Raw genomic sequence first — 27,731 nt, 5'->3', positions numbered from 1 at the left:
TAATCAATTTCCATACACCATAAATAAGCCTTAACAAACAAAACAGAACCAGATGCTCCGCAGGGCGTAGCTTTATACGACCGCAGAGGTTGAACCCTGAACGGTTGGGGCAAGTATGGACACAACATTCAAGCTGGATTCCACTCTAAATTTGGATTGTGATTAAATAGTTGACACAGCATAGGTTTCTGACACAGAATGAATGTATTCAAATGAACTTAAAATTTTTGTTTTCTCTTAGAGCAATTCACTATGCTGTTGAATATTAATCCTCTCAAAAAAATGTTTGAAGAAATTTTCTTTTTATTTATGAAATTTCAAATGAGAAAAATTGAACCCAATTTTTTATTCACATCCCCCTTTCCCTTATTCCAAAACTAATTTCAATTAAAATATTCTAATGGAGTTTGCAACAATTACTACTCATTTAAATACATCATAAAATATTAAGATGTAAAAAAACTGCTTGTTATCACTGAATGGTAAAGATTATTTAAATTTACCAGTTGGTAGTAAAAAGTGAATATACATTGTATATTGTATATAACAAAGATTTAAGTTGATTCTGGACAAAGCAAGATAACTCCAATTAAAAAAAATTCTTGCAGATATTTCTTGCTTACTATACTGGACAAAGAAAGATAACTCTTAATTAAAAAAAAATTTGCTATTTCACAATATTGTGAAATTAGATATTTCTTGCCATTGCACAATACTGTGCAATTGAAAAGACTTGCTATTGCACAATACTTAATATAATAATTTTAGATCCTGATTTGGACCAACTTGAAAACTGGGCCCATAATCAAAAATCTAAGTACATGTTTAGATTCAGCATATCAAAGAGGCCCAAGAATTTAATTTTTGTTAAAATCAAACTTAGTTTAATTTTGGACCCTTTGCACTTTAATTTAGACCAATTTTAAAACTGGGCCAAAAATTAGGAATCTACATACACAGTTAGATTTGGCATATCAAAGAACCCCAATTATTCAATTTTTGATGAAATCAAACAATGTTTAATTTTGGACCTCGATTTGGGCCAACTTGAAAACTGGGCCAATAATCAAAAATCTAAGTACATTTTTAGATTCAGCATATCAAAGAACCCCAAGGTTTCAATTTTTGTTAAAATCAAACTAAGTTTAATTTTGGACCCTTTGGACCTTAATGTAGACCAATTTGAAAACGGGACCAAAAATTAAGAATCTCCATACACAGTTAGATTCAGCATATTAAAGAACCCCAATTATTCAATTTTGATGAAATCAAACAAAGTTTAATTTTGGCCCCTTTGGGCCCCTTTTTCCTTAACTGTTGGGACCAAAACTCCCAAAATCAATACCAACCTTCCTTTTATAGTCATAAACCTTATGTTTAAATTTCATAGATTTCTATTTACTTATACTAACGCTATGGTGCGAAAACCAAGAAAAATGCTTATTTGGGTCCCTTTTTGGCCCCTAATTCCTAAACTGTTGGGACCGAAACTCCCAAAATCAATACCAACCTTCCTTTTGTGGTTATAAACATTGTGTTTAAATTTCATTGATTTCTATTCACTTTAACTAAAGTAATTGTGCGAAAACCAAGAATAATGCTTATTTGGGCCCTTTTTTGGCCCCTAATTCCTAAACTGTTGAAACCAAAACTCCCAAAATCAATCCCAACCTTTCTTTTGTGGTCATAAACCTTGTGTCAAAATTTCATAGATTTCTATTAACTTAAACTAAAGTTATAGTGCGAAAACCAAGAAAATGCTTATTTGGGCCCTTTTTGGCCCCTAATTCCTAAAATGTTGGGACCAAAACTCCCAAAATCAATACCAGCCTTCCTTTAATGGTCATAAACCTTGTGTTAAAATTTCATAGATTTCTATTCACTTTTACTAAAGTTAGAGTGCGAAAACTAAAAGTATTCGGACGACGACGACGACGACGACGACGACGACGACGACGACGACGACGACGACGACGCCAACGTGATAGCAATATACGACGAAAATTTTTTCAAAATTTGCGGTCGTATAAAAACTTAACATAACAGAAACCTTATAATTTATTTTGAAATTCTCCCCAGTAAAGGTAATAAAATAGGTCAGTCATCTCATCAATCAATTGGAAGTGACATTTCTTTATACAGACAAATTACCAATGAGAGCCCAGGAATGTAAATCAACTCTTCACCTCTTGTTGTCTATCACAAAATCAATATTACTTTAAAAATCTCTATCCATTAGGGGTTAGGCAAAATCAATAACAATTTAATTTACTTTCATTAGGCCCTGACAACTTGTCTGCTTCTAGAACCATGTGTAATGAAAACAAAAAGCATTCTGAAGCATATAACTTGATCAGGATCTTAATCTCACATGTTTTTATGTTATTCTATCTGCATCTTTCAGATCAAACTGTCATTTCAAACAAGGTAATCAATAAATTGGAATTCCCCACAGCTCAGGCTTTAACAGTGTGATTTCTCATATTTTTATCAGTTGACAAGACTAGACTTTATTTCTCTCAGTAAAAAAATCCAGGAAAGGAACAATCAATCAAAAAAATAATAACTTTTGATGCATAATAACTTATTACTTCCTGTTTGATTGAGCTATTATTGTTGGTGAAAATTGAAAAATTCTCGGGGTTTTTTTTTGTTACAAGGTGGATGTGGCAAGAGCGGATCAAGGGGGGTGGGTGTTGGATTTGGTTGATTATATAGGGAATGGACTTGGACCTTAGGTCATCCAGCCCCCCCCCCCCCTATTTGGAAAGTTGTAGATCTGCCACTGGGTTGAACTGTTAAAAGTGAACTGAAACAAATGTCTCCATTTTATACATAGGAGTGATACACAAGTTCAGAAAGGACCCAACAAACATATTACAGTATAGTACTCACATGTATTGTCCGGAAAATAAGATTACATATATATGTTTCAATAACCAGAATCAATAGTTTTTGAGATGTTTTACAATTAATGAAATGGAAGGAGCTATGCATGTACTAAAGGGACAAAACTTATGCTCTTCCAAAAAGTTTTTATTGAGCAGATGGAAACTGACCCATTTTATACTAAATAAAGAGGGGTTTTGGTGAAAAAATCTTCAAAGGTCATGAAAATGTCCCATAAAAATTAGTATTTTTTACCAATATCAAAGGTAAAGGTAACAATCAGGTCATGCTGGTATGTGCCACATTGTCATTTTGCAATGCACCTTTATACCAATTATCTCAATCTTTTTTTACCCAGACAAGATTAAATGAGCAACATTTTTTGTGAAATTTTCACCCTTCCTATCTACCTCTAGCCATTGTGAAATAAACAAAAACACAGTACAATTCAGTCTTGAAACCTTTCAATAACCCTTCTCCTTTCACTGTGATTCCCTAACATTTACCTTTTCATTTGTAAACTTATAAGACATACAAAATATCCTCATGAAAACGACCTAACTAGCCATTAACACCTGACCAAACCAAACACCAACACCTGACTCCTTTTGTACACACCATACATCAACACCTGATTCTTCTGTGGTCACACCAACCATCCAGACCTGATTCTCCTGTGATCACACCATCTATCAACACCCAATTCTTCTGTGGTCACACCAATTGTCAACACCCAACTCCTCCGTGATCCCACTAGCCACCAATGCCTGATTCTTCTGTGATCACACCAACTATCAGCACCAGACTCTCCTGTGATCACACCAACCGTCAACACCTTACTTCTCTGTGATCTCATCAGCCATCTATGCCTGACTCTTCTGTGATCCTACCCACCATTAACAACTGATTCCTCTGCAATCACACCAGCCATATGCATCAACACCTGACTCTTCTATAATTACAACAGCCATCAACACCAGACTCCTTCTGGTCAAACCAGCAACCACCAACTGACTCTTCTGCAATCACACCAGCCATCAACACATGACTCCTTCTGATCACACCAGCCATCAACATCTGAGCACACCAGACATCATCACATGACTTCTTCTGATCACACCAGCCATCAACACCATACTTATCTGTGATCGCACCAGCCATCAACACCTGATTTTTCTGTGATCACACCAGCCATCAACACCTTTCTTTTCTGTGATCACACCAGCCTTCAATACCCGACTCATCCCATTACACCAACCATCAACACCCCATAAACAAAGACAGACAACTGAAAGAACTCCCTAAGTTCAAGACAAGTATCATAACACATCCATACAATGACATCACCCAAACTATATTTTGTTCACATAAACAAAATCCTCAAAATCAAATGGCTATGTGCAAACTTAGAAGAAAATCATTGATTGTAACAGAAACACAGCTACATGTATATTTTTACACTTACCAAAGCTGGCCAAAACACGGTTTCTTTTGGTTCCTCAGGGTCCTCTCTCTCTGCCCAAATTACTGTATGTTCAACAAGAAATATTTGGAATATGTCATGAACTCGTACCCACTCTCTTCTTTTCCAATCTTGGTTATCAAATTCAACTAGTATCTGTAGAACAATAAAAATATGATTAAAACAAATCAATACTGTAACATTTATATCTGGAAGAAGGAAGTAGGCGTCTTTCTACAAATCATTAATTACTATGCAGCAGAGTGCTCTACCAGATGTTTTATTCTGTTTTCTTGATGGTTTAAAATCATGTAAGCATCTGAAGATTGTATAATTAGTGTAACTATTATATGATTTTCAGAAGAATCTGTTTCAAACTAAATATAATATATTAAACCTGCACTTATTGTAATTGCTACTAAGATTTTATTTCCACAGAAATACTACATGCATAGTCAGTAATGTTAAATAGGTTAATGATTATGAAAATAAACCCTGATTTGTATAATACTGACACCCAAAGGTATATTCTTAATGTGCTAGTCCAAATGGTAACAGTTCAAACATAAACATTGTAAGTACTTTGAGATTGCTTTCAGTTACCACAAGCATTATATCACACAGTTTTGTTCATTTCTTATGCCTTTTACTACATTTGTATTTATTATCATGAAATATCTGATAACTGACTAGTACAAAATACATTTGAATATAAATAATACATGCTAAAAAATGCTCAACAATGCTTGTACCTAAAAGTTGTTTACATTGGACTTAATAATGATGGATTTTTCTAATGCATGAGTTTACAAGTATGATGTTATGAAATCAAAAGTTCTGCACTTAGTGTACATGTAGTTAAATTTAAAAGAATTTCATTGTACCAGGGCAGGAGTGTATGCTAATTCACTGATTGCTTGAATTATTTGACATTTCAAGAACTAATAATAAAAGTGATATGAATGATTTTTTTACAAAGAACTGGTGAAATAATGGGATTTTCTTTTCTCTCAAAGAAGGTACATTCTAAGTTTAAATTTAATTGCTACAACAGAGACATGAAATAATAGTTTTCTCTTGTTTACCCAACATGAAATCCATGATTAACTTGATCTAAACAGTTACATTTACTGTTCATTTCTAGTAACTTAAAGGTCATGAACTTCAAGGCCTTGGTAGTAATTATGATGTATCTTACCAGTACTATGTACTGAAGTGAATCTCTATAAAAATCCACAGAAGAAAACAGATACCTACTGATTAATGTGGAGGTATAAAAGTCAAAATATTTATGTCTACATCATAAAAAAATAAAGATTATTTCTGAACATGAAAAAGTAAAACTATAGCTGATATTTACCAGAGCAACCAATTAACTCTCTCCACTTGACACATTCCAGACTTAATTAATAAGATGGCAGATGCAAGTAGATATTATTAGACTAGCGTGGGAAACAAAACAGTACAACTAAAAAGGCAGTACCACATCCCATTATCACATCAACTTTTCAAATTTCTAGTCCACAAGAAGCAATATGAAATGCAACCAATCAAAAATATTTTTTTATAAACAGAATACAAGCATGAAATTGAAAACTATATTTTTAATAAAAATCCCTCTTGTCTTGTTTATTTTTATAAATTTACATATATAAATTTACATAAAGGTTCAAGTATTGTAAAGCACGAGTTATAAATTAACATACAAAATACAGGTCTTGTACAAATGAATTTACAAGAAATGCACCATTCAGGTGACAACAATAATTATAACTCAAGTGTCCAAGATAAATGTTGTGTCATATATGAGTCAAGTATAAAATGTCTATTCAAAGGCATGTTGAGTTTACACCATGAACATACTAAATGAACAAAGAAATATAACTTGAATTGTTAAGAGAAGTAGGCGATGTTCAGTTGTGTGCTAAATTCAACAACTACATAAAAAGAAAAAAGAAAATGCAGTAAGGCTGCCTATGAGACAACTCTTCAGCATCATATGTATATATATATGAATTCATATTTTAAATTATTTTGGTGGTGTATCATTTAATGTGTTATTTTGTTTTCACATACATTGGGGTATAACAGTACATTTTTTCAATAAACTTACTGAACTGTCAAAGGGTTTTATATTTTACTGTAATTGGTATGTTTATGATCTAAAATTTGTATGAAAAGGTTGGCCCAAAAGTCAAATCTGGCTGTGAGGTAATTTCTTACACTTAAGTTATAAACAACATCATGTTTACTGAAATAAGGGAGGAAACTCCAACAGTTTTTTTTTAATCAGATAAAAATATGCAATTACACAATAAAACTTTTGTTGTAACAAAAACTGTACTGAATATTTGATATCTGTAATAGCTTTTCCAGTCATGTCTTTTTGTTATACCCCAAAATTGTATGCATTACAATCTTAAAATCAGCCATTTATTTTTCCTCAAGGCCAAACAAAAGAAACTGTTTTGAGATTTCCCCCAGTATTTACAATAATCAATTTCTTGGTATCCAGCCAATCTTAAGTGTTGTGACCTAAATCAGCTGTAGAAAGCTTTTCACAGCAAGAATACACTTGTTACAGACACATATAAGTATGTACCATCAATTATGAATATCTCAGATTATAACTGGCACATTCACAACATAGTAAAAGGAAATCTAAATAGATTTTGAGTCAGTGTGCATTTCATTACTATGTATTATGCAAATATCTAACAGGCATTATATATAACATACATCAGATCTTTTATTAACTTTAAATATTATGTTATAAATTGGGTGTTTCAAGCTATCTTTGCAGAAACAGGTTTGAAAATTGAAAACTTTTAATTTTCTGTAAGGCTATTTGTTTAATGTATAAAAATAGGTGGCCGAGTGGTCAAGCATGTTGGATACAGTGCAAGGTGATTTGGTGTTACAATATCTCAGTAGCATGAGTTCAAATCCTGGCCAGGGAAGAACAAAAAACTTGCAAAAGCAAATTAACAGATCTAACATTGTTGGGCTGATGTTTAGACAAATTATATAAATAACATATATATCCATTTATTCAAGTCAGTTAAGTACGTATTGTAGGTAAAGAAAGTGGGTATAGAACCCGGAAGTTATCAGGTTTCACTGCCAAAAGGACATCCCCACAACCTTCTACTGTCAAACAGGAGTAGCATTTGTAAACAATAATGCAAGAAGAAACATAAACTTCTATATCCCTAGTATAATACATGTACCATAGCAAGGATCTGTTACTGAGCCAATCAGATTATCCTCTAAATCGCAAAGTAAGAAATCAGGATTTAATCAGGACCTTTGAAACTGATTAGCTCTTTTGATAAGCGGTTTTAGAAATAGCCTACATGATACCTGGTAGGATAGGCCAGAAATAAGGAAACACTTGAGCAAAGAAATGCAAATGAAACAAAATGATTTAATACCTAGTAACTTTTGTTCTCAACCTGAGTAAAGAGTATTCAACTATTGTCACAACAAAATATTTGCCTTTATTATCATTTTTCTATGTGGATCTCATTATTTGTTATATACCTTGTCATTTCTCCTTTATGACATCTGTCACTTAGTTTTGAATCTTATGTACATTTGTAACTAATATATAATTATATCACGTCAGTATTATATAAAAAATATATGTAATGCAGTCTTGCTTGAAACTGATTGGGTGTTTATTCTGCATTCATGAATAACAACTGTTACATTTTATTTCGTTCTACAAATATTTTTATTCATTTATATTAAATTAAAGCCAAATTCAAAATCAACAATTAAAACACTTTCTTCTGTGAAATAAAACAAAATTTATTAAAAAACAGAACTAAGCTGCTCCTTAGTAATCTCTTAATAATTGTTCTTTTGGTTTTTCAATATAAACAAAACATTTTTTTTAAATTAAAAACATTAGAAATAGCTATATCAAGACATACAATGTACATTTAACTGTTAATATAGGTGTAGTAAAATGCCAAAGGAAGGACACAATACGCCCAGGTTGAGCATAAAAAATCTTTATGGTACCAGTACATATTGAAATATTGAAAGCCACTCAAATTTGGTAGAGATATTCGATTTTTTTTTCAGATTTTTGCATGTTTCAATATTTTTAAGCACTGCATTTAGGCTATTTCTTGGCGGCAAGTTTTTATTGGTGGAGAAAGCCGGAGTGCCCTAAGAAAATCACTGACCTTAGATAGAAAAAAATGACAATCCTAGTCAATTTAGATTCATGGAGTCGAGTTGTCGAGTTGTCGAACTCACAACCTCAGTATTGACTGGCTAGTGATAACAGTAGTAACTACTTAGACCACTCACCACAGAGGCCCCATAGAGATATTTGAGTTATGGATATAATTCTGATTCAGTTCTACAGTGACCTCCAAATCCAATTAAACCTTCCTCTAATAAAAGGATATACATTACAGTAAGTAAGCTAAAACTTTAGTACACATCTGATAAATGGGAAAACTGATCTTGTCATATTGTTGTAGTTTAATACAGCGTGTATCAGGATAATATTTCAACTTGGAATTATTTTTAATTATAAAATTTGCATAATTTCTTGTGATTGAAATTTTTATCAAATTCCATGTTTATTCTACAACGAAGATAGCATAATTTTAATAGAATGTACTGTGTGGCACACAACACTAACTAGATCTATACAAAATACATGGTATGGAAAGTGTTATGCACCGTTCAAAACATTATAATAAACATGGAATCTATTACAAATTTCAAACACAAGAAATTATGTTAATTTCAGAATTTAAAATAATTCTGTGTTGAAATAATAGCCTGTTTGATGTTTCAAACAGCTTTTATTCATCAAATCTTCACCTTGTTTTTAAGAAGGACACATTAATTTATACTGCTTTCAATTTTTTTAACTTTTCATATATATTCAGTTAATTATTTTTAGTTAACAGACATATGCCCAAATTATGTGTCCTCCCCTTCTCCCTCTGCCATCACAAGGTATCAGGTTTCTTTTATTTTTCTTCTTTTAATTTTAATAAGTTAATATAAAATTAAAAAAACGGTAGACAAGGCTCAACCTTAGAAATCGACCAGAGTTCAATTATTTTTCATAGATAATTCTAGAAAGTGAAATTTTTCAGTTGATAACAAATTTAATACAAAAATACAGTTAAAGGGAGACAACTGCTAATTAACTTTACGTCAAACAATCAATAATAAAGTTTGTGTACATATGTAAATGGAGTAGTGTATCATAGTATGTAGATAAAGGTAAAACACACCTGTAGTGGTAAAAGCAATGTTGTTAAGTCAAGCACAAAGATTTTAATCCAAAGTAAAAACAGGGTATATTTCAAAAGATGTATTAAAATACTGATATAATAAAACCTTGTTATGTGAATTTTTTAGTGTTGACAAATCCCACATTTATGACAAGTCAACATGATCAAGCTACTTATACAATAAAAAGAACAATACAGTTAAAACATTTGGATAAACATACAGGCTATGAACAAGTTTATCTATGATTACATCAGACCACTCACTACCAGTCTTCACAAAAACAATCTTTTAGACCTTAAATATATATATCTCGTCAAACTCCAGATTATTTTTATTACGGATTATCGTATGGATTTTTTTGCTGGCCTATCAACTGTGTTGGGTTAGAGATCTTCTATGAAGATTGTATTATTAAAACATAAAATAATATTTATTTTGGATATGAAGATCACATTAAATTGTCCTTACACATATGAATCTGATGACCACAATAATACCTAACTTACATGTATCCAACATTGTATTAGGGTCAATGATCTGTCATGTCTGAAATCAATAGATTCCTTTGTCCTTAGTGTTAGAAAGCCAGCCAGGAGAAATGCAGTAACGAGCCACCGAGGCTTTCAAGTTTAAGAAAGAATGGGCTAATATTTGGTATTTCAGGGCCTTGTTGGCAAGCCATATATAAAGGTTTTTGCTCATTGTTGAAGGCTGAAAGGTGACATATAGTTGCTTATATATAAAAGGTGGAGAGTAGTCTCATTGCCAATCATACAGTATATACCTTCTTACTAAAAAACAGCTCAAATTAATATCAACCTATAACCAACAGGCCCATTGAACCATCTGAAGTTGTAGTCTGTGCTTAGTTGAAATTGAAACACTGTAAATTAAGAAATAACTGTGCGTTTTATTAATGTATTTGGGTGAGATTCACAATAATAAGAATTCACATTATGATTTCTGAGCTTTAAAAAAAATCCCAATAACTTACATTTGTATCTCACATTTTGACTATCTGTTAACTTGTTTATTGTGGGATAGAAATCTGTACCTTCATTATAGAGTGGATAGGTATCTGGTATGTCAAGGATTAACTTGGGGACTAGTAAGGGAATAAATATCTGTTATGTCATGGATTGATATCTGTCAACTTGGGAGTTGTGTGGAGATAGATATCTGGTAAGTGGGGACTAGTTAGCCTGAGGGGATAGATATCTGTCTACTGTGGATTTTTTTGGGATAGATTTCTGGTTCCTTTGGGACAGGTGAGTTGACAGGTATATATTATGCCATTGATTGATATCTATCAACTTGGGAGTTGTGAGGATATAGATATCCGGTAACTTGGGACCAGTGAGGGGGAGATATCTAGTATCTCATGGGTTGATATGTATCAACTAGGGAGTTGTGAGGATATAGATATCTGGTAACTTAGGGACTAGTGAAGGAATAATTTGTTGATCATAATAAATACTGATCTGTAAATGTGTTTACATGAATTGTTATCTCCTTTAAATGAATGTTTGCAAGTTTTAGTTAAAATAATGATGGTGTCATGTTAAATCTGATGGGGAAAATCTCTGATAAATAAGGAAAGTTGTCTAGTACACTTAATGTATGTATCTGCAAGCTAATCACTTAGTTAACAGATATCTTTTACAAAAGTATACTTCTCTTGAAGTTGACAATACACTTATTTACAAGACCTTAAGTAAAATAATAAGCACATAATGAATATTCAAAGAACTGTGTGTATTAAAATGGTTTTATAAACATTGATTTTTACACAGTACCATCTGTTGCCTCATACATCTGTTGTTCCTATGTATATACTTTCTATTATATCAATAATATGGTCACAAAATCTCTATTTCTAATTAATATTTTATTCTAAATTCTTTCTTAAAATAATAACTTTCAAGGCAATAACCTTTATTCCTCTTTATTTTTAATCTTTTCATTTTGTATCCTGATGATAGAGCATACACTTTAAAAATGTGCATATACCTGGCCACATCCACTTGTATTTTTGTCCATCTGACGAGTTAAGCCTTTTTCAACTGATTTTTATAGTTTTTTCTTATGTTGTACTGTTATACCACTGTCCCAGGTTAGGGGAGGGTTGGGATCCCTCTAGCATGTTTAACCCCGCCACATTATTTATGTATGTGCCTGTCCCAAGTCAGGAGCCTGTAATTCAGTGGTTGTCGTTTGTTTATGACTTTATGTGTTACATACTTGTTTTTCGTTCCTTTTTTTTTCTTTTTTTTCACATAAATAAGGTTGTTAGTTTTCTCGTTTGAATTGTTTTACATTGTCTTATCGGGGCCTTTTATCTGAATATTGAGATAATAAGCAGCAATAGGTGGATTCCCCCCCCCCCCCCTAATTTGTGGGGGAAAATTAGGTTGATAATATAGGAAATCACTGAAGCATGACTTGAGCTGGTCCCCCTAATGTGACTGGTCATTCAGTGGGGGGAATAATTACCTTTAAACAGAGACAAGCATAGTTACATTTGAGACAATAAATACCTGTAGTGACATCATTTCAATCTATCATTGACCAGTTTGGAATAACTACCTTTACCATAGACAAGTATACATGCAAGTTATGAATTCAATCTATCATTGACCAGTTTGGTGCAACTATCATTTACCAATGCAAACACATGTATTGTTAGATTTCAGTCTATATAGCTACTAGTATCTGCCATTAACAAGTTTGATATAACTACCATTGACCAGAGAAAAGTATAGTTAGATTAGAGACAAGTATACCGGTAAAAATTTATTAGGTGTATTTTTACAGATGAATTGACAGCATGTACCATACCGGCCAATTGAGCATAAAAATAAGATCAAATTCATAACGTAGACATAAACTATCAAAACATTTTAATTCAGCCTACAAATTAAATTATCAACTTTTATCACATTTACCATTATAGTAATGAATGAAATAAATATAATCATAATGGAGCCATACATCCTCAATGAATCAAGCAATCATTAAAATCAATATAAAAGAAGAAAATCAACATTTATTGATATTTTTTTCAAATGAAAATCCCCCTTAAATTGTAGCTCTGTACAACCTTTTTTAAATGAACCTCCCGTATTTTATTATACCGGGGTAATTAGTAAAAATTTCATGTACACAGCAATCTTCTTTACATACTTAATATTAATTTAAACACATAGATCTATCTTTTATCATGGATGACCTAGTTTTGAATATTCAAAGGACTGGTTAAATCTCTCTACACAAAGATATTGTAATGGTGATTCATAATATTATGAAATGTCCATCAAAAAACAGTTTTGAGATGGTCCCTCTTTAGATTATGTTATGGTTCAAATCAAGTGAATGTCAATGGCAGATGTTCAAATGAAATATCTGCAGGCAATAATACAACAACACAGCATGTTGTAACCAAAATTTCCTAAAATACCTTCAAAAATGAAGATATAAGTGATTCTTACATGAAGGCAACGTTTTTTTGTATGTGATTTTTATTTATCAAATAGCTGGTACATGTACATGTATAATGATATATTTCTTTTTTAAATATAAATCTGAAAATTAATGCTTGCATCATCCAAAGTTGCCTGCAGTGACAAATTCATTGGTGGTGTTGATTTATAAGCATAATGTATAAACTTTCTATTGTAAAAGGGGTAAGAGTTTCATACTAAAAGAACACAATAATTTATTATAGCTTATTCAGTGGTGGTGCTATATAGAACTCTTTCCATAAAGGCAGGATAATAGTGTACACACTGAAATGTTTCGCCTGCTTTCCTGACAATGATTGATTTTCTAGCACAGATTTCAGCACAGGAAAGTAGAGTAATGATTAATTTGCTGAGCTAGTCAGGAAAAAGACCTTATTTGGCAAGAATAATTAAATAGCAACTGAGCCAAAATGCTGGCCATGGTAAGAGCAAGGAATACATTGTATGTTTCCCATCCTGACTGTTACAGATTTTTTACAATTTTTAATAAGCTTTTACAGATTTTTTTTAATATCAATTATCTGAAACTCTGAAAACAAGCTTTAAAGCAATTTTATTTCATTATTTATTTAAAAAATTATGTTTCATACCAGACGGGAAATATTTTTTGCAAAATTTCAAGTATAAAAGGGGGAAAGTCTGTTTAACTCTGATGAATATAAAATGGAACAATTGTCTTAAGTCTTAATCAAAGAGAGATGGTGCCCCTGCTTTTCAGCGTTGAGACTCACAAAAGACAATTGTTGAATTATTATCAGTCAGTGTAGCAGATTATAATGAAAGGAAAATATATATATATAACAGGCTATTATTACATTTTGGAATTATTTTTTATTAGGGATTTGCATAATTTCTTGTGCTTGAAATTTTCATTTATTCCACGACTATTCTGTGTGAGTTGAAATAACACTAGCCTGTTGTATATGCTGTATTTATATAAATATATTATAGGAGCTTTATTTGTGTCTAGTGACATGTAAGAATTGAAGGATATTTATGTAACCAATCTACTGTTTATGAATCTAACTACTAAGACATTTATAGGCACATAAAGACATTTATATATTTTGAATTCAAAGCCATTTAAAACATCAGTTGGACAAAATAGAAAATAAAACAAGATGAAAACAAGAATGTGTCCACAGTACACGGATGCCCCACTCGCACTATCATTTTCTATGTTTACTGGACCGTGAAATTGGAATAAATTCTCTAATTTGGCACTAAAATTAGAATGATCTTGTCATAGGGAACATGTATCAAGTTGATTGGACTTCAACTTCATCAAAAACTACCTTGACCAAAAACTTTAACCTGAAGTGTAACAGACGGACGAACGAACATATGAACGGACACAAAGACCAGAAAACATAATGCTCCTCTACTATTGTAGGTGGGTCATAATTAAGTAGTCGCAAGAACTTTCAAACTTGAAACTAAAAGATGAGCAGACATTCAGTTTGTGGTGTTTTACAAGTGCACTATAGCATAGATTAACGTTGTTGGCATAGACTTTTGTTGGCATTAGTTATTTTTAACTGTTCATGTACACTGATACACTAACAGAAGGTGATTAGGGCAATGACCCTAAAAAAGAACATCTAATATGTTAACACGAGTTTCAAGTTGTTCCTGTACACACAAAACTTTTAAAGCTTTATACATCCCCTTTAAATCTTGCAGTATACACCACACTAGCAAATCATACAGTGACATTGTTCTTCCATACTAAAATTCAAAGAGCACCTTGGCATCAAGAAATGCTTTTAAATAAGATCTGACATTGTCCAAAAAAATCTAGTATTAACATAAATGTATATATATGGGTAAGCAAATTTTTAATACTGGTATCCATATATAAAAACTTAGGAAAATTTCTTTTAGGGAACCCTGTAAGTGTAACTGATGTAAAATGTAAAACATCATATAGAGATTACTTTAATAACAACTGTAACATACATGTACACTGTAATAATGAAGTTACCCCCCCCCCCCCCCCCCCCACACACACACACCCACCCCTTCTCCACAGACAAAAAATGTCAGCATATTTTTTACCATAAAGTATGTGATGATCTTCAATTATGAATATTTAATGCACAGGTTAAAATTATTAGTTAACCTAGAAATATAAATTACCAGGACACTAGATCAATTACTATTTTCAGTCTGCACTCTTAGCCACTAGTCTGTCATTGTCAGTCCAATATCCCAGAAAAGTGAGTATTTGCAAAACTTTGTTGAGACTCACAAGAAATGTGACAGAAAATTGGTCTTCAGTCAAGTATGTTGCAAACTGTTTTCAGGGGTCTAAAATAGCACAGGTGGTTTTAAACCAGCAGATATAGGTCTGACCAGTGGATTTTTTCAGCTGGTGGTATGGCAGACCAGTAGAAATTTGTCAATAAAAATCACTGATTGCTTCGCAAATTCGGTTTGTGTACACACAAAAAAATACCTGCAAAATCAATCACAAGGTTCTAGCAATCTAGGGGTATTTAGTACATGTATTACATTTGATAAAATTAATTAATATCTCGGGGGAACCTACTTCACAACAACACAAAATGTAGAAATTTTTGGACGAAGTTAAACCGCTGGACAAAAAAAATTTGAATAAGTGACATTCAAAAGGAAAATTGGAATAAAAGTTTGTAAAATTGATGATGTAGAAAAGGGGTTTTCAGAGATGAAACTTGTTTAGAATGATTCACATCAAAATTTCGTCCAACTATTTTGTCAGATCTATTATTCATAATGTTTCACACTGAAGATGTAGCATCATTTGATCCGGTCCCGGCTATTGAAATGTGGAACATTTCTGGACAGATACCCTATGGTTGTCGTGAGGAGGAAGACAATGTTGACATTTTATTTTTATCTATTTTTCTTGTCTAACATATGTAAAATAAAGAATGAAAAAAGAAGTTAACATCTATCATTTATATTAGTCTATGTCAAATGAATGTCATTTTTGGAATTTTGCAGGACCAGAAGATTTGGAGCCGGATCAGTAGATTTTTCAGACCACTAGTACAGCTGGCCAGTACACATGGTACACTAAAGGCAGCTTAAATTTGACCCCTGTGTTTTAAAATAAACATTTTCAACACAAAATTTTTGAATAACTAAAAACTTATTGTTAGTGAATGAATGGCCATATGCAGGAGGTATATGAGTGGGTCCATTAGGTTTGAAATTCAATAAAGAAACATGATTGTATAGTATGTGGGTACTCAAGAATAAGACCTTGACCAAGAATAACAACCTTTAAGTTTACCATATATTCCAGACATCTTAAAAACAGGTACAATGTGTAAATAAAATACACATTGACAGTTGACCTAGTTTTTCCACAACCTGTGTGATTCAAGAGACAGCTATGTCATATTAGCAAAGATATTACAATGACATTATGCTGAGATTTTGAATTAAATACTTCTTCTCTGTGTAGTTTTCAAACCACAGTTCAAATTGGGTGAATTACACAAAGAGAATTCTTTTGACTGAATGAATAGAAAAATAAAGGGAACATCTCAAAAGAATTAAACTTAATATATATATATTACAGCTTGAGAGGGAATCTAAAGGTTGGACAAATGAAATAAATCCAAGGCACCTTTTTTGTATTAAAAAATTATCTTTGCTCTAAAGAATAAGAAAATATCACAAAGCACTTTTAATAACTGATATTTAAGTTCAAATCTACTAACAGTAAATAGAATATTTAATGATATATCATGGCTAAAAATAAAAAGACAAACAGACAAATAATATTACGGAAGACACAACAAAGAGTGCACACGCTGAAATGTCTCACCTTCTTTACTAATCATTGATATTATATTGATAGTCCTAAATATAAAGCTTTATTACAACTGTCACATAAACTCAACATTAACCAAAAAAATAATCATTGATCAATGAACCATGAAAATGAGGTCAAGGTCAGATGACCCATCCCAGGCAGACATATACAGCTAACCATCATTCCCTACGTCAAATATAGTTGACCTTTTGCTTATAAATTAAGAAAAGCAGACCAAAACACAACTACTTAACACTTAGCAATGAACCGTGAAAATGAGGTCAAGGTCAAATAAAACCTGCATGACTGACATATAGATCATAAAATATATCCATACACCAAATATAGTTGAACAATTACATAAAGTATTAGAAACAAGAATGTGTCCCAAGTACACGGATGCCCCACTCGCACTATCATTTTCTATGTTCAGTGGACCGTGAAATTGGGGTCAAAACTTTAATTTGGAATTTAAATTAGAAAGATCGTATCATAGGGAACAAGTGTACTAAGTTTCAAGTTGATTAGAATTCAACTTCTTCAAAAACTACCTTGATCAAAAACTTTAACCTGAAGCGAAAGGACGCACAGACGGACGGACGCACAGACCAGAAAACATAATGCCCCTCTACTATCGTAGGTGGGGCATAAAAATAGACCAAAACTAAAAAATCCAACTTTGACCACTGAACCATAAAAATGAGGTCAAGGTCAGATGACACCTGTCCGCTAGACATGTACACCTTACAATCATTCCATACATCAGATATAGTAGATCTATTAATGCATAAAGTATAAGAAAAACAGACCAAAACACAAAAACTTTACTATAATCACTGAACCATGAAAATGAGGTCAAGGTCAGATGACACCTACCAGTTGGACATGTACACCTTACAGTCCTTCCATACACCAAATATACAAGACCTTTTGCTTATAGTATCTGAGATATAGACTTGACCACCAAATGTTTACCTTGTTCACTGATCCATGAAATAAGGTTGAAGTCAAGTGAGAACTGTCTGACATGCATGAGGACCTTGCAAGGTACACACATACCAAATATAGTTATCCTATTACTTATAAGAGAGAATTCAACATTACAAAAAATCAGAACTTTTTTTACAAGTTGTCACTGAATTATGAAAATGAGGTCAAGGACATTGGACTGATGGAAAGGTCGTAACATGAGGCATCTTTGTACAAAGTATGAGGCATCCAGGTCTTCCACCTAAAATATAAAGCTTTTAAGAAGTTAGCTTACACCACTGAAGCCGCCGTAGCTGCATCACTATCCCTGTGTCAAGCTTTCTGCAACAAAAGTCGAAGGCTCAACAAAAAACCAAAGACTAAGCAACAAGAACCCCACAAAAAACGGAAGGTGATTTTAGACAAATGGTTGGAACAATGTGTTAATAGTATTAATGTAGGTCTAAACCAGATGCTCCGCAGGGCGTAGCTTTATACGACCGCAGAGGTTGAACCCTGAACGGTTGGGGCAAGTATGGACACAACATTCAAGCTGGATTCCACTCTAAATTTGGATTGTGATTAAATAGTTGACACAGCATAGGTTTCTGACACAGAATGAATGTATTCAAATGAACTTAAAATTTTTGTTTTCTCTTAGAGCAATTCACTATGCTGTTGAATATTAATCCTCTCAAAAAAATGTTTGAAGAAATTTTCTTTTTATTTATGAAATTTCAAATGAGAAAAATTGAACCCAATTTTTTATTCACATCCCCCTTTCCCTTATTCCAAAACTAATTTCAATTAAAATATTCTAATGGAGTTTGCAACAATTACTACTCATTTAAATACATCATAAAATATTAAGATGTAAAAAAACTGCTTGTTATCACTGAATGGTAAAGATTATTTAAATTTACCAGTTGGTAGTAAAAAGTGAATATACATTGTATATTGTATATAACAAAGATTTAAGTTGATTCTGGACAAAGAAAGATAACTCCAATTAAAAAAAATTCTTGCAGATATTTCTTGCTTACTATACTGGACAAAGAAAGATAACTCTTAATTAAAAAAAAATTTGCTATTTCACAATATTGTGAAATTAGATATTTCTTGCCATTGCACAATATTGTGCAATTGAAAAGACTTGCTATTGCACAATACTTAATATAATAATTTTAGATCCTGATTTGGACCAACTTGAAAACTGGGCCCATAATCAAAAATCTAAGTACATGTTTAGATTCAGCATATCAAAGAGGCCCAAGAATTTAATTTTTGTTAAAATCAAACTTAGTTTAATTTTGGACCCTTTGCACTTTAATTTAGACCAATTTTAAAACTGGGCCAAAAATTAAGAATCTACATACACAGTTAGATTTGGCATATCAAAGAACCCCAATTATTCAATTTTTGATGAAATCAAACAATGTTTAATTTTGGACCTCGATTTGGGCCAACTTGAAAACTGGGCCAATAATCAAAAATCTAAGTACATTTTTAGATTCAGCATATCAAAGAACCCCAAGGTTTCAATTTTTGTTAAAATCAAACTAAGTTTAATTTTGGACCCTTTGGACCTTAATGTAGACCAACTTGAAAACTGGGCCAATAATCAAAAATCTAAGTACATTTTTAGATTCGGCATATTAAAGAACCCCAATTATTCAATTTTGATGAAATCAAACAAAGTTTAATTTTGGACCCTTTGGGCCCCTTTTTCCTTAACTGTTGGGACCAAAACTCCCAAAATCAATACCAACCTTCCTTTAATAGTCATAAACCTTATGTTTAAATTTCATAGATTTCTATTTACTTATACTAACGCTATGGTGCGAAAACCAAGAAAAATGCTTATTTGGGTCCCTTTTTGGCCCCTAATTCCCAAACTGTTGGGACCGAAACTCCCAAAATCAATACCAACCTTCCTTTTGTGGTCATAAACATTGTGTTTAAATTTCATTGATTTCTATTCACTTTAACTAAAGTTATTGTGCAAAAACCAAGAATAATGCTTATTTGGGCCCTTTTTTGGCCCCTAATTCCTACACTGTTGAAACCAAAACTCCCAAAATCAATCCCAACCTTTCTTTTGTGGTCATAAACCTTGTGTCAAAATTTCATAGATTTCTATTAACTTAAACTAAAGTTATAGTGCGAAAACCAAGAAAATGCTTATTTGGGCCCTTTTTGGCCCCTAATTCCTAAAATGTTGGGACCAAAAGTCCCAAAATCAATACCAGCCTTCCTTTTATGGTCATAAACCTGGTGTTAAAATTTCATAGATTTCTATTCACTTTTACTAAAGTTAGAGTGCGAAAACTAAAAGTATTCGGACGACGACGACGACGACGCCAACGTGATAGCAATATACGACGAAATTTTTTTCAAAATTTGCGGTCGTATAAAAACACTAAAATCAAACAGATGGAATCTTTTGCTAGAAATTATCTGTTGTGATGCAAACCTAGCCAATATAAAGCTCTGAAACTGACCAAAAGATTTTGCAAACCACTTTCAACCTTTGTCATTACAGGTCATTGATCATTATTGGACAGCTTTAGTAACTCATCATGATCTAGACTTAAACACTGGCTCTACTTAATTAATTAACAGGAGCAGAAATTGAAACAAGATTCAAGACCAACTTCGAGAACAAAAACCTGTCAATTTGCAACATTTTCTTTAAAATCCATGACCACCAGCTCTTGTTTAGTGGGACACTGGGATGGACAGATTTGGGTTTTTTATAATCTAAATAAGGAAGCTCCGCCTAAATTTTTGAGGCTTAAAATCAAATATGGAAATCCCAGCCTTTATTGACATTTTGTGACTGCACTATAGAGTTTTCTAGCTTTAACTTTTGAGATAGTCCAACATATTAAATTCCTGTCTTAGCCACTGATATATTTCACAGTTCCTTTAACATTTGAATATTCATGTTCATGTAAATAAAGACTAGATAAAGTCAAAAGATACTAGTTTCTGAATTTAAAACATGCCTATACAACTGTAAGTTTAAATCCATAAAGACCTTTTTCTGAAATCAATAAGAAACCAATAAGCTTTGATACCAAACAATCTTCACAAAATGGATGTAAGCAATAAGAAAACTTTAAATCCATAGGGTTATATATATTTTATAAATATCTGGAAAACTTGTCAATCAAAACCTTTAAAAGAAACGTTAAGAACATTTGGTACATACATATTAAAGATTTATGTACACACATTATACTTGGACATGTGATGGGATAAGGAAATACACTTGTACCAAATACATTTACTGACTGAGGATTAAAAAACAGAAATCTCTAAATGTCAATCTTTTGATATTTTACATGTACATTGTACCTTGTTGTTATTGGCTGTAAACTACATGTACAAATGTAGTAGTTTTCATTAACTGTGAGTACTCTGACACTTAAAGCCCTTTTTTGTTGTTTTCTATGTGCTCTGTATCCATCCGAACCCTTTTCAACTGACTTTTATTTGTTTTCTTTTGCTGTCCCAGGTTTGGCGAGTGTTTATATGGAAATTCTGTTTGTTTGAGGATATCGTTCATCAATCAAGCTTTTTGTGTGATGTTTTTCATAAACTAGAGGCTCTAAAGAGCCTGTGTCGCTCACCTTGGTACATTTGTATATGTGAATATTCAACAAAGGACACAGATGGATTCGTGACAAAATTGTGTTTTGGTGATGGTGATATGTTTGTAGATCTAACTTTACTGAACATTCTTGCTGCGTACATATATCCCCATCTATAATGATTGGCCCAGTAGTTTCAGTTGAAAGTGTTAGTAAAAATTTACAAATTTTATGAAAATTGTTAAAAATTGACTATCGATTCGTCTGAAATTTTCAGGGCAGATAGATCTTGACCTGATAAACAATTTAACCCTTGTCAGTTTTGCTCTTAATGCTTTTGTTTTTGAGTTATAAGCCAAAAACTGCATTTTATCCCATGTTCTATTTTTAGCCATGGCAGCCATCTTGGTAGGTTGACCAGGTCAACGGACACAATTTTTAAACTAGATACCCCAATGATGATTGTGGCCAAGTTTGGTTTAATATGGCGCAGTAGTTTCAGAGGAGAAGATTTTTGTAAAAGATAACTAAGATTTACGAAAAATGGTTAAAAATTGACTATAAAGGGCAATAACTCCTAAAGGGGTCATTTGACCATTTCGGTCATGTTGACTTATTTGTAAATCTTATTTTGCTGAACATTATTGCTGTTTACAGTTTATCTCTATCTATAATATTTTTCAAGATAATAACCAAAAACAGCAAAATTTTCTTAAAATTACCAATTTAGGGGTAGCAACCCAACAACAGGTTGTTCGATTCATCTGAAATTTTCGGGGCAGATAGATCTTGACCTGATAAACAATTTTACCCCATGTCAGAATTGCTCTAAATGCTTTGGTTTTTGAGTTATAAGCCAAAAACTGCATTTTACCCCTATGTTCTATTTTTAGCCATGGCGGCCATCTTGGTTGGTTGACCAGGTCACCGGACACAATTTTTAAACTAGATACCCCACTGATGATTGTGGCCAAGTTTGGTTTAATTTGGCCTAGTAGTTTCAGAGGAGAAGATTTTTGTAAAAGTTAACGCCGGACGCAGGACGACGACGACGGACGACGACGACAGACGCCGGACGCAAAGTGATGAGAAAAGCTCACTTGGCCCTTTGGGCCAGGTGAGCTAAAAAATCTGATTATTTGGGAATCAGAATAATATTTTCAGTGAAGTATATGTATGTAAGAAATTTCTCATTTAATACCAGAAAGATTCGTTTCTTTATTTACGAATTTATTTTACAAAAACAAAATGTACCATTGAATCATAAAAATAAACAATCTGGTTCACTTCAAACATTTCAAATCAACTTCCAACATATTATTACATTATTCAAGTTTCTGCATGTTCTGTAAAAGAACTATTGAAAAGACATACTTTTCCTCCAATGCCTATCAAAGTTATACAGTGGCACAGATTCCATAATCCCATAATTTCAGATGAATAAGTTATGATTGCCCTCTGGTACATTGCAATGGTAGAATTCTTAATCTTATCACATTGTACAGAGAAACTACAATACATTATATAATGGTATGAACTGTGTATTGGAGACAAAGATTCAAATAATTGGTCATTGATCCTTAAACTTATTGACCACTCATGTCAATACACCCCATTCTCAGGAGTGTAAACACTTTACCAATTTGTTGACAAATGGATGGCAAACAAAGAAAGAGTTTGTTTTCACAAATGTTCAGGAATAAATTTGTTACATAAAACATGTACATATTACCTAAATTGTAAAGTCAAATTTGAAAATGTTCCACCAGACAGAATAAAACCCAGAATACTTGAAGTTGTATATTATGTATACATTAAGGGACCATGTCAGTTTGTGTAGAATATCTTTATTAACCTTCAGTACCTATATACAGCTTTATTTGCACTGAGCATTTTTTGAAGTAATAAAATATATGCCTGCCTGAATAATTCTGAAACTGATACCAGTTTAAAACTGTTTTTCACAATGAGTAAACCTGACATACTCAAAATGTACATGTACATGTACATTTTTAGTACACCAAATGGATTATTATGTACATGTACAAATGTATAACCTCCTATCTTGTACCTCTACCTACATGTAAGAGGCTACAAAACTACATCATTCTATGAATTTTAAAGTTATTTATTAATTATGACACTGACATACAATAACACTCAGAAATATTGCATCATCAATGAACAGAAGGATACACTGTGTGACTGACCAAATGTCTAACAAATAGAAAATAAATTGAGAAGGGTCTATTATTAAGGAAGAATTAAGTCTCCTTAAAACTACATTGTAGACTGACCCCAAAATAGTATCTCTAGAACAGGCCTACAGTCTTCAACAATAGACAAATTAAGTATGAGTACAAATGTATAATATCTCAAGCAATTAATCATCAAGAGTATTCTGTATTAAATATGTACAGTCTAATATAAAAATTGAAAGGAACAGTAATTTGTGTCTGTATTTTTCTTGTGATTGTAATCGCGACAATGACTCTGGATTTGATAATATATAGTGTTCAGAGCTTCAGATAAGCTGAGTATTTGCGTGATCACGCAATTCAAATGAAGAAAAACCCAATGCAGTAGCCCATTGCAGAGTTCATTAACCCAATTAATTCAAAGGAAAACCCAATTATATGCCAAAACCATGAGTTTTTAACGCTTTTATTTGCAATCGTTTGCGTAACTCACCCTTATCTGATTACAGTCCTCGCATACATGTAAGTCTTTTTTTATAATATTTATAATTGGAAATGTCCTTTCGTTCCAAAAATAGAGCTGTAATGGGTCCCTGTTGGAATTTACTGTTGCTCAAAAGGTATACCTATTTTATAAAACATTTCGATCTTCTCAACGTTTATCCAATTTAATAGCGTATTACATGCTGTCATATTTTTTTCAAATTGCTCTGGATTTATCTGGAGCTCTGAGTGTTTGAATTATTCTTTGTGTCAGATTGTGACTATGATGGTGCTGTGGGCAGTTGTTGACTGTGTGTATTTTTCCTGTTGATTGTGATGATGATGGTGGACTGTTTATTGACTTTGTATTTTTCGTGGTGATTTTAACAATGATGGTAGATTGTTTGTTGATGATTGTTTGTATTTTTCCTGGTGATAGTGATGATGACTGGAATGTTGATGATTGTGTTTGTATTTATCTGGTGATAGTGACAATGACTGTTTGTATTTTTCCTGGTGATAGTGATGATGTCATGAATATGGACTGTTGTTGACTGTGTTTGTATTTTCCTAATGATTGTTACTCTACATGTACATGCTATACGATACTGTTTGTATTTTTCCTAATGATTGTAGATTGTATTGCCATTTGGATGTTGATTACTGAAGTGCTTGAATGATGTGGGGCCTTATAAAGTTATATTGTTGATGACTGTTTTAAATAATTGCATGAAAGGACATGAGGCAAATTTCAATAACATACAGCAGCATCCAAAAAATTGCATGGGATTTTGACTGTTACTGGCTGAATATTGACGATTGCACCTATCAATACATGTACATGTACATGTATTATAGTGATATAAATTTTAATGTCTCATTGAATATGTGTTTGGTGCATTTTTGATGTAAACATTTTTTTTAAATTTAATGTCAGTTTTGTTTTGTATTAAACAAAGAAAACGAAGGTACACATATATACATGTGGCACATGTACATTTATGACCTTAATATATGTTTTTCTTTGTTTAAAAAATCAATAAAATACATTTGTAGCAAGCAACCCAATAGAGAAAACAAAATGTCTTCAATGATGAACAAACGTCTCTACTACATGTATAAACGTAACATGTACATGTAGAAGTCAAGCACTAAAATGCTCTTAGCTACATGTACATTTGTATATTTAAAGAAGGTTGACATCAACATAATGGCTTAACATCTAAAAGCTTTGATAAAGGTGACTGATCTACCATGTAGTTTAGATAAGATAGCAAAGGAACTGAAGAAGGCCTAGGTCAATTGCTGAATTGGGTGAAATGTCTTCAAAAAGATTTACATACATGTACTAAACATGCTAAAATTGCAACAAATCATCAACATGAAACAACAGCTACCATGTACACTACAGTAATGAAAAGACAGGATTCAAACTTTTGTGGTGTTTTATAAATTGTAGCAGGGCTAAATTAAATGATCAAACCCAGACATATAAAAGCTATTGAGTTATTAAATTTTGGCGGTTAGTTTCCAGAGAATTTCTTAGTATGAAAATAAGATTAACATGTATGGACAATACCAGTAAGATTTTAATGTCCAAATTTACATGTACGTATATGACAATTAAAAACCATTTCACTCCTTAAAATCCTTAAAATGAATGTTATTGTAAATAAATATGTGTACGAAATAAGCCACACCTTCCACAAGATAACAGGAAACAAAATAATGATCTCCCCTTCCAATTATTTAAATTCGTAAGTAAATAAATAAATACAACATTTTTTAGCTATGGTATTTTTCAACAGATTCTCTCAAATATAAGTCTCACAATTTCACTGCAGCTGACAAACTTTATTTCAGCTCTGAGACGGTCCCCAAACATACATTGCAAACAACTACAGATTCCATGTATGGGTATTTTACTAAATATCTGAGCTTATAATTGAGCTAAAAGATGTTTCATTGCATTATGTTTTAGTTCTTGTCATTTATTTTGTTACACTACCTGAATAAATAATACTTACACCAAGGTCCGGACAGGTTACATCTTTCAATGAAACAGCTCGAACAAATCCAGACCGCCATTCCCACTCACAAATTTTGTTAACTTTTAGTTTTCCTGGGCTCTGAACTGATAGAAATCTCTTCCCTACTAAATCCTCTCTACACTTAAAAGCCATTTCATTCACCAAGAACCCATATTAGATTTCACATTCTTCCTAAATCACAAAACTTTACAACAAAATTCCTTCGTATCTTACACTGTCGTACGCAGCGTATGAATTTACAACACACATATTTGACACGGGGTCAATAGGTCATATTTTATCAACAAATGGAGAAAATATAGTTCAATCGTTTAACAGAAACTGTTTGTTTGTATGTTGTTTAAAACTTGTGGCTATATTTTTAAGATAGCTTCCTTTAATTTTACTTTATTTATATTTGACAGATTTTTTTTTAGGTGAAATTATTTCAAAAACATGGCAGGTCTTAAAATGTGGACTAGTTTAGTAGTTATTCAGTAATTGCACTGATTTTGAAAGTATTTTTTTTTTATATCCAACTGACAGCAATAAAGTTCGCTTGCCATATAATTTGGAATATAGGGAGGGGGAACTGAAAAATGATGGAATTATTGATGCATTGTAATATTTTCGTAAAGGTTTCGTACATCCGTGCATGCGTTGTCCCTAGGGTAAACTCGATCCACTCGGCAGAATTTAACTGACGGTTTGTCCAAAATCCAGGATCAGTATTGGAACCATTCTAACAAAACGTCTTTGGAGAAGACGTTACTAAGTTGGAAAACTTGTGTCTAATCCATTTGTCATTTTTGAACAATAACATATGTTTAAACTAACAAAACAAACAAGACAAATGATGAGTATTTAAGATCCTTTAAGAAGTGTCTGGAAAATAAATCACAGGTCAGATGAGATAGACGAAAAAGCAAGCATCGGTGAGATCATCACTTAAAGAAAGTTCAAACTACAAATTATTCTACAGAACATCATCAAGCATACATGTTCCACAAGTCAACCATAATATCATACCATCCATGTTGTTGCTATTCCACCTTCCGAAATATATATATGAACTAAAATTAAAAAGCATACAAGACTCCTGACTTGGGACAGGCGCAAAAATGCGCCAGGGTGAAACAAGTTTTATGAGATCTCAACCCTCTCCTATTCCTCTATTCAATGTAGAAAAACAAACACACAGCAATGCGTAAAGACTCAGTTTTAAAGAAGTCCGAGAATAGGTAACAAAAGAAAATAAGCAAAATGACAATGATACATTAACAAAGGACCAATAGCAATTACTGACATGCCAGCTCCAGACCTCATTTAAACTGATTTGAAGATTATATATTTATCATATACTATATGTCTTCATAATATGAAGATCAAGCTCACTTTCTCCCGTTAGCGGGGGGGGGGGGGGGGGGGGGGGGTAGTGTCATACTATCATAAGTTCAAGTTATGACACTGAAGAATAAAACGTATTTCATTCTCAACATCAGTA

The 27,731-nt window shown here is 32.4% G+C and overlaps 1 protein-coding gene across 1 annotated transcript in view; it reads right to left on the bottom strand.

The window, feature by feature from the left end:
- Positions 1-26,507, bottom strand: part of LOC134714982 (lysine-specific demethylase 3B-like) — an 89,524-nt gene extending 63,017 nt beyond the window's left edge. Inside the window, exons 1-2 of the mRNA XM_063576773.1 lie at positions 26,225-26,507; positions 4,355-4,507 (exon numbers count right to left, since the gene is read on the bottom strand). Of these exons, the coding sequence (XP_063432843.1) occupies positions 4,355-4,507; positions 26,225-26,380 (309 nt within the window). The 5' untranslated portion in view covers positions 26,381-26,507. The remainder of the gene's footprint in view (positions 1-4,354; positions 4,508-26,224) is intronic.
- Positions 26,508-27,731: the final 1,224 nt, after the last annotated feature.

This window comes from Mytilus trossulus, chromosome 4 (assembly GCF_036588685.1).
Source record: "Mytilus trossulus isolate FHL-02 chromosome 4, PNRI_Mtr1.1.1.hap1, whole genome shotgun sequence".
Lineage (NCBI taxonomy): Eukaryota > Metazoa > Mollusca > Bivalvia > Mytilida > Mytilidae > Mytilus > Mytilus trossulus.
This window is presented reverse-complemented; position numbering and strand designations above follow the sequence as displayed.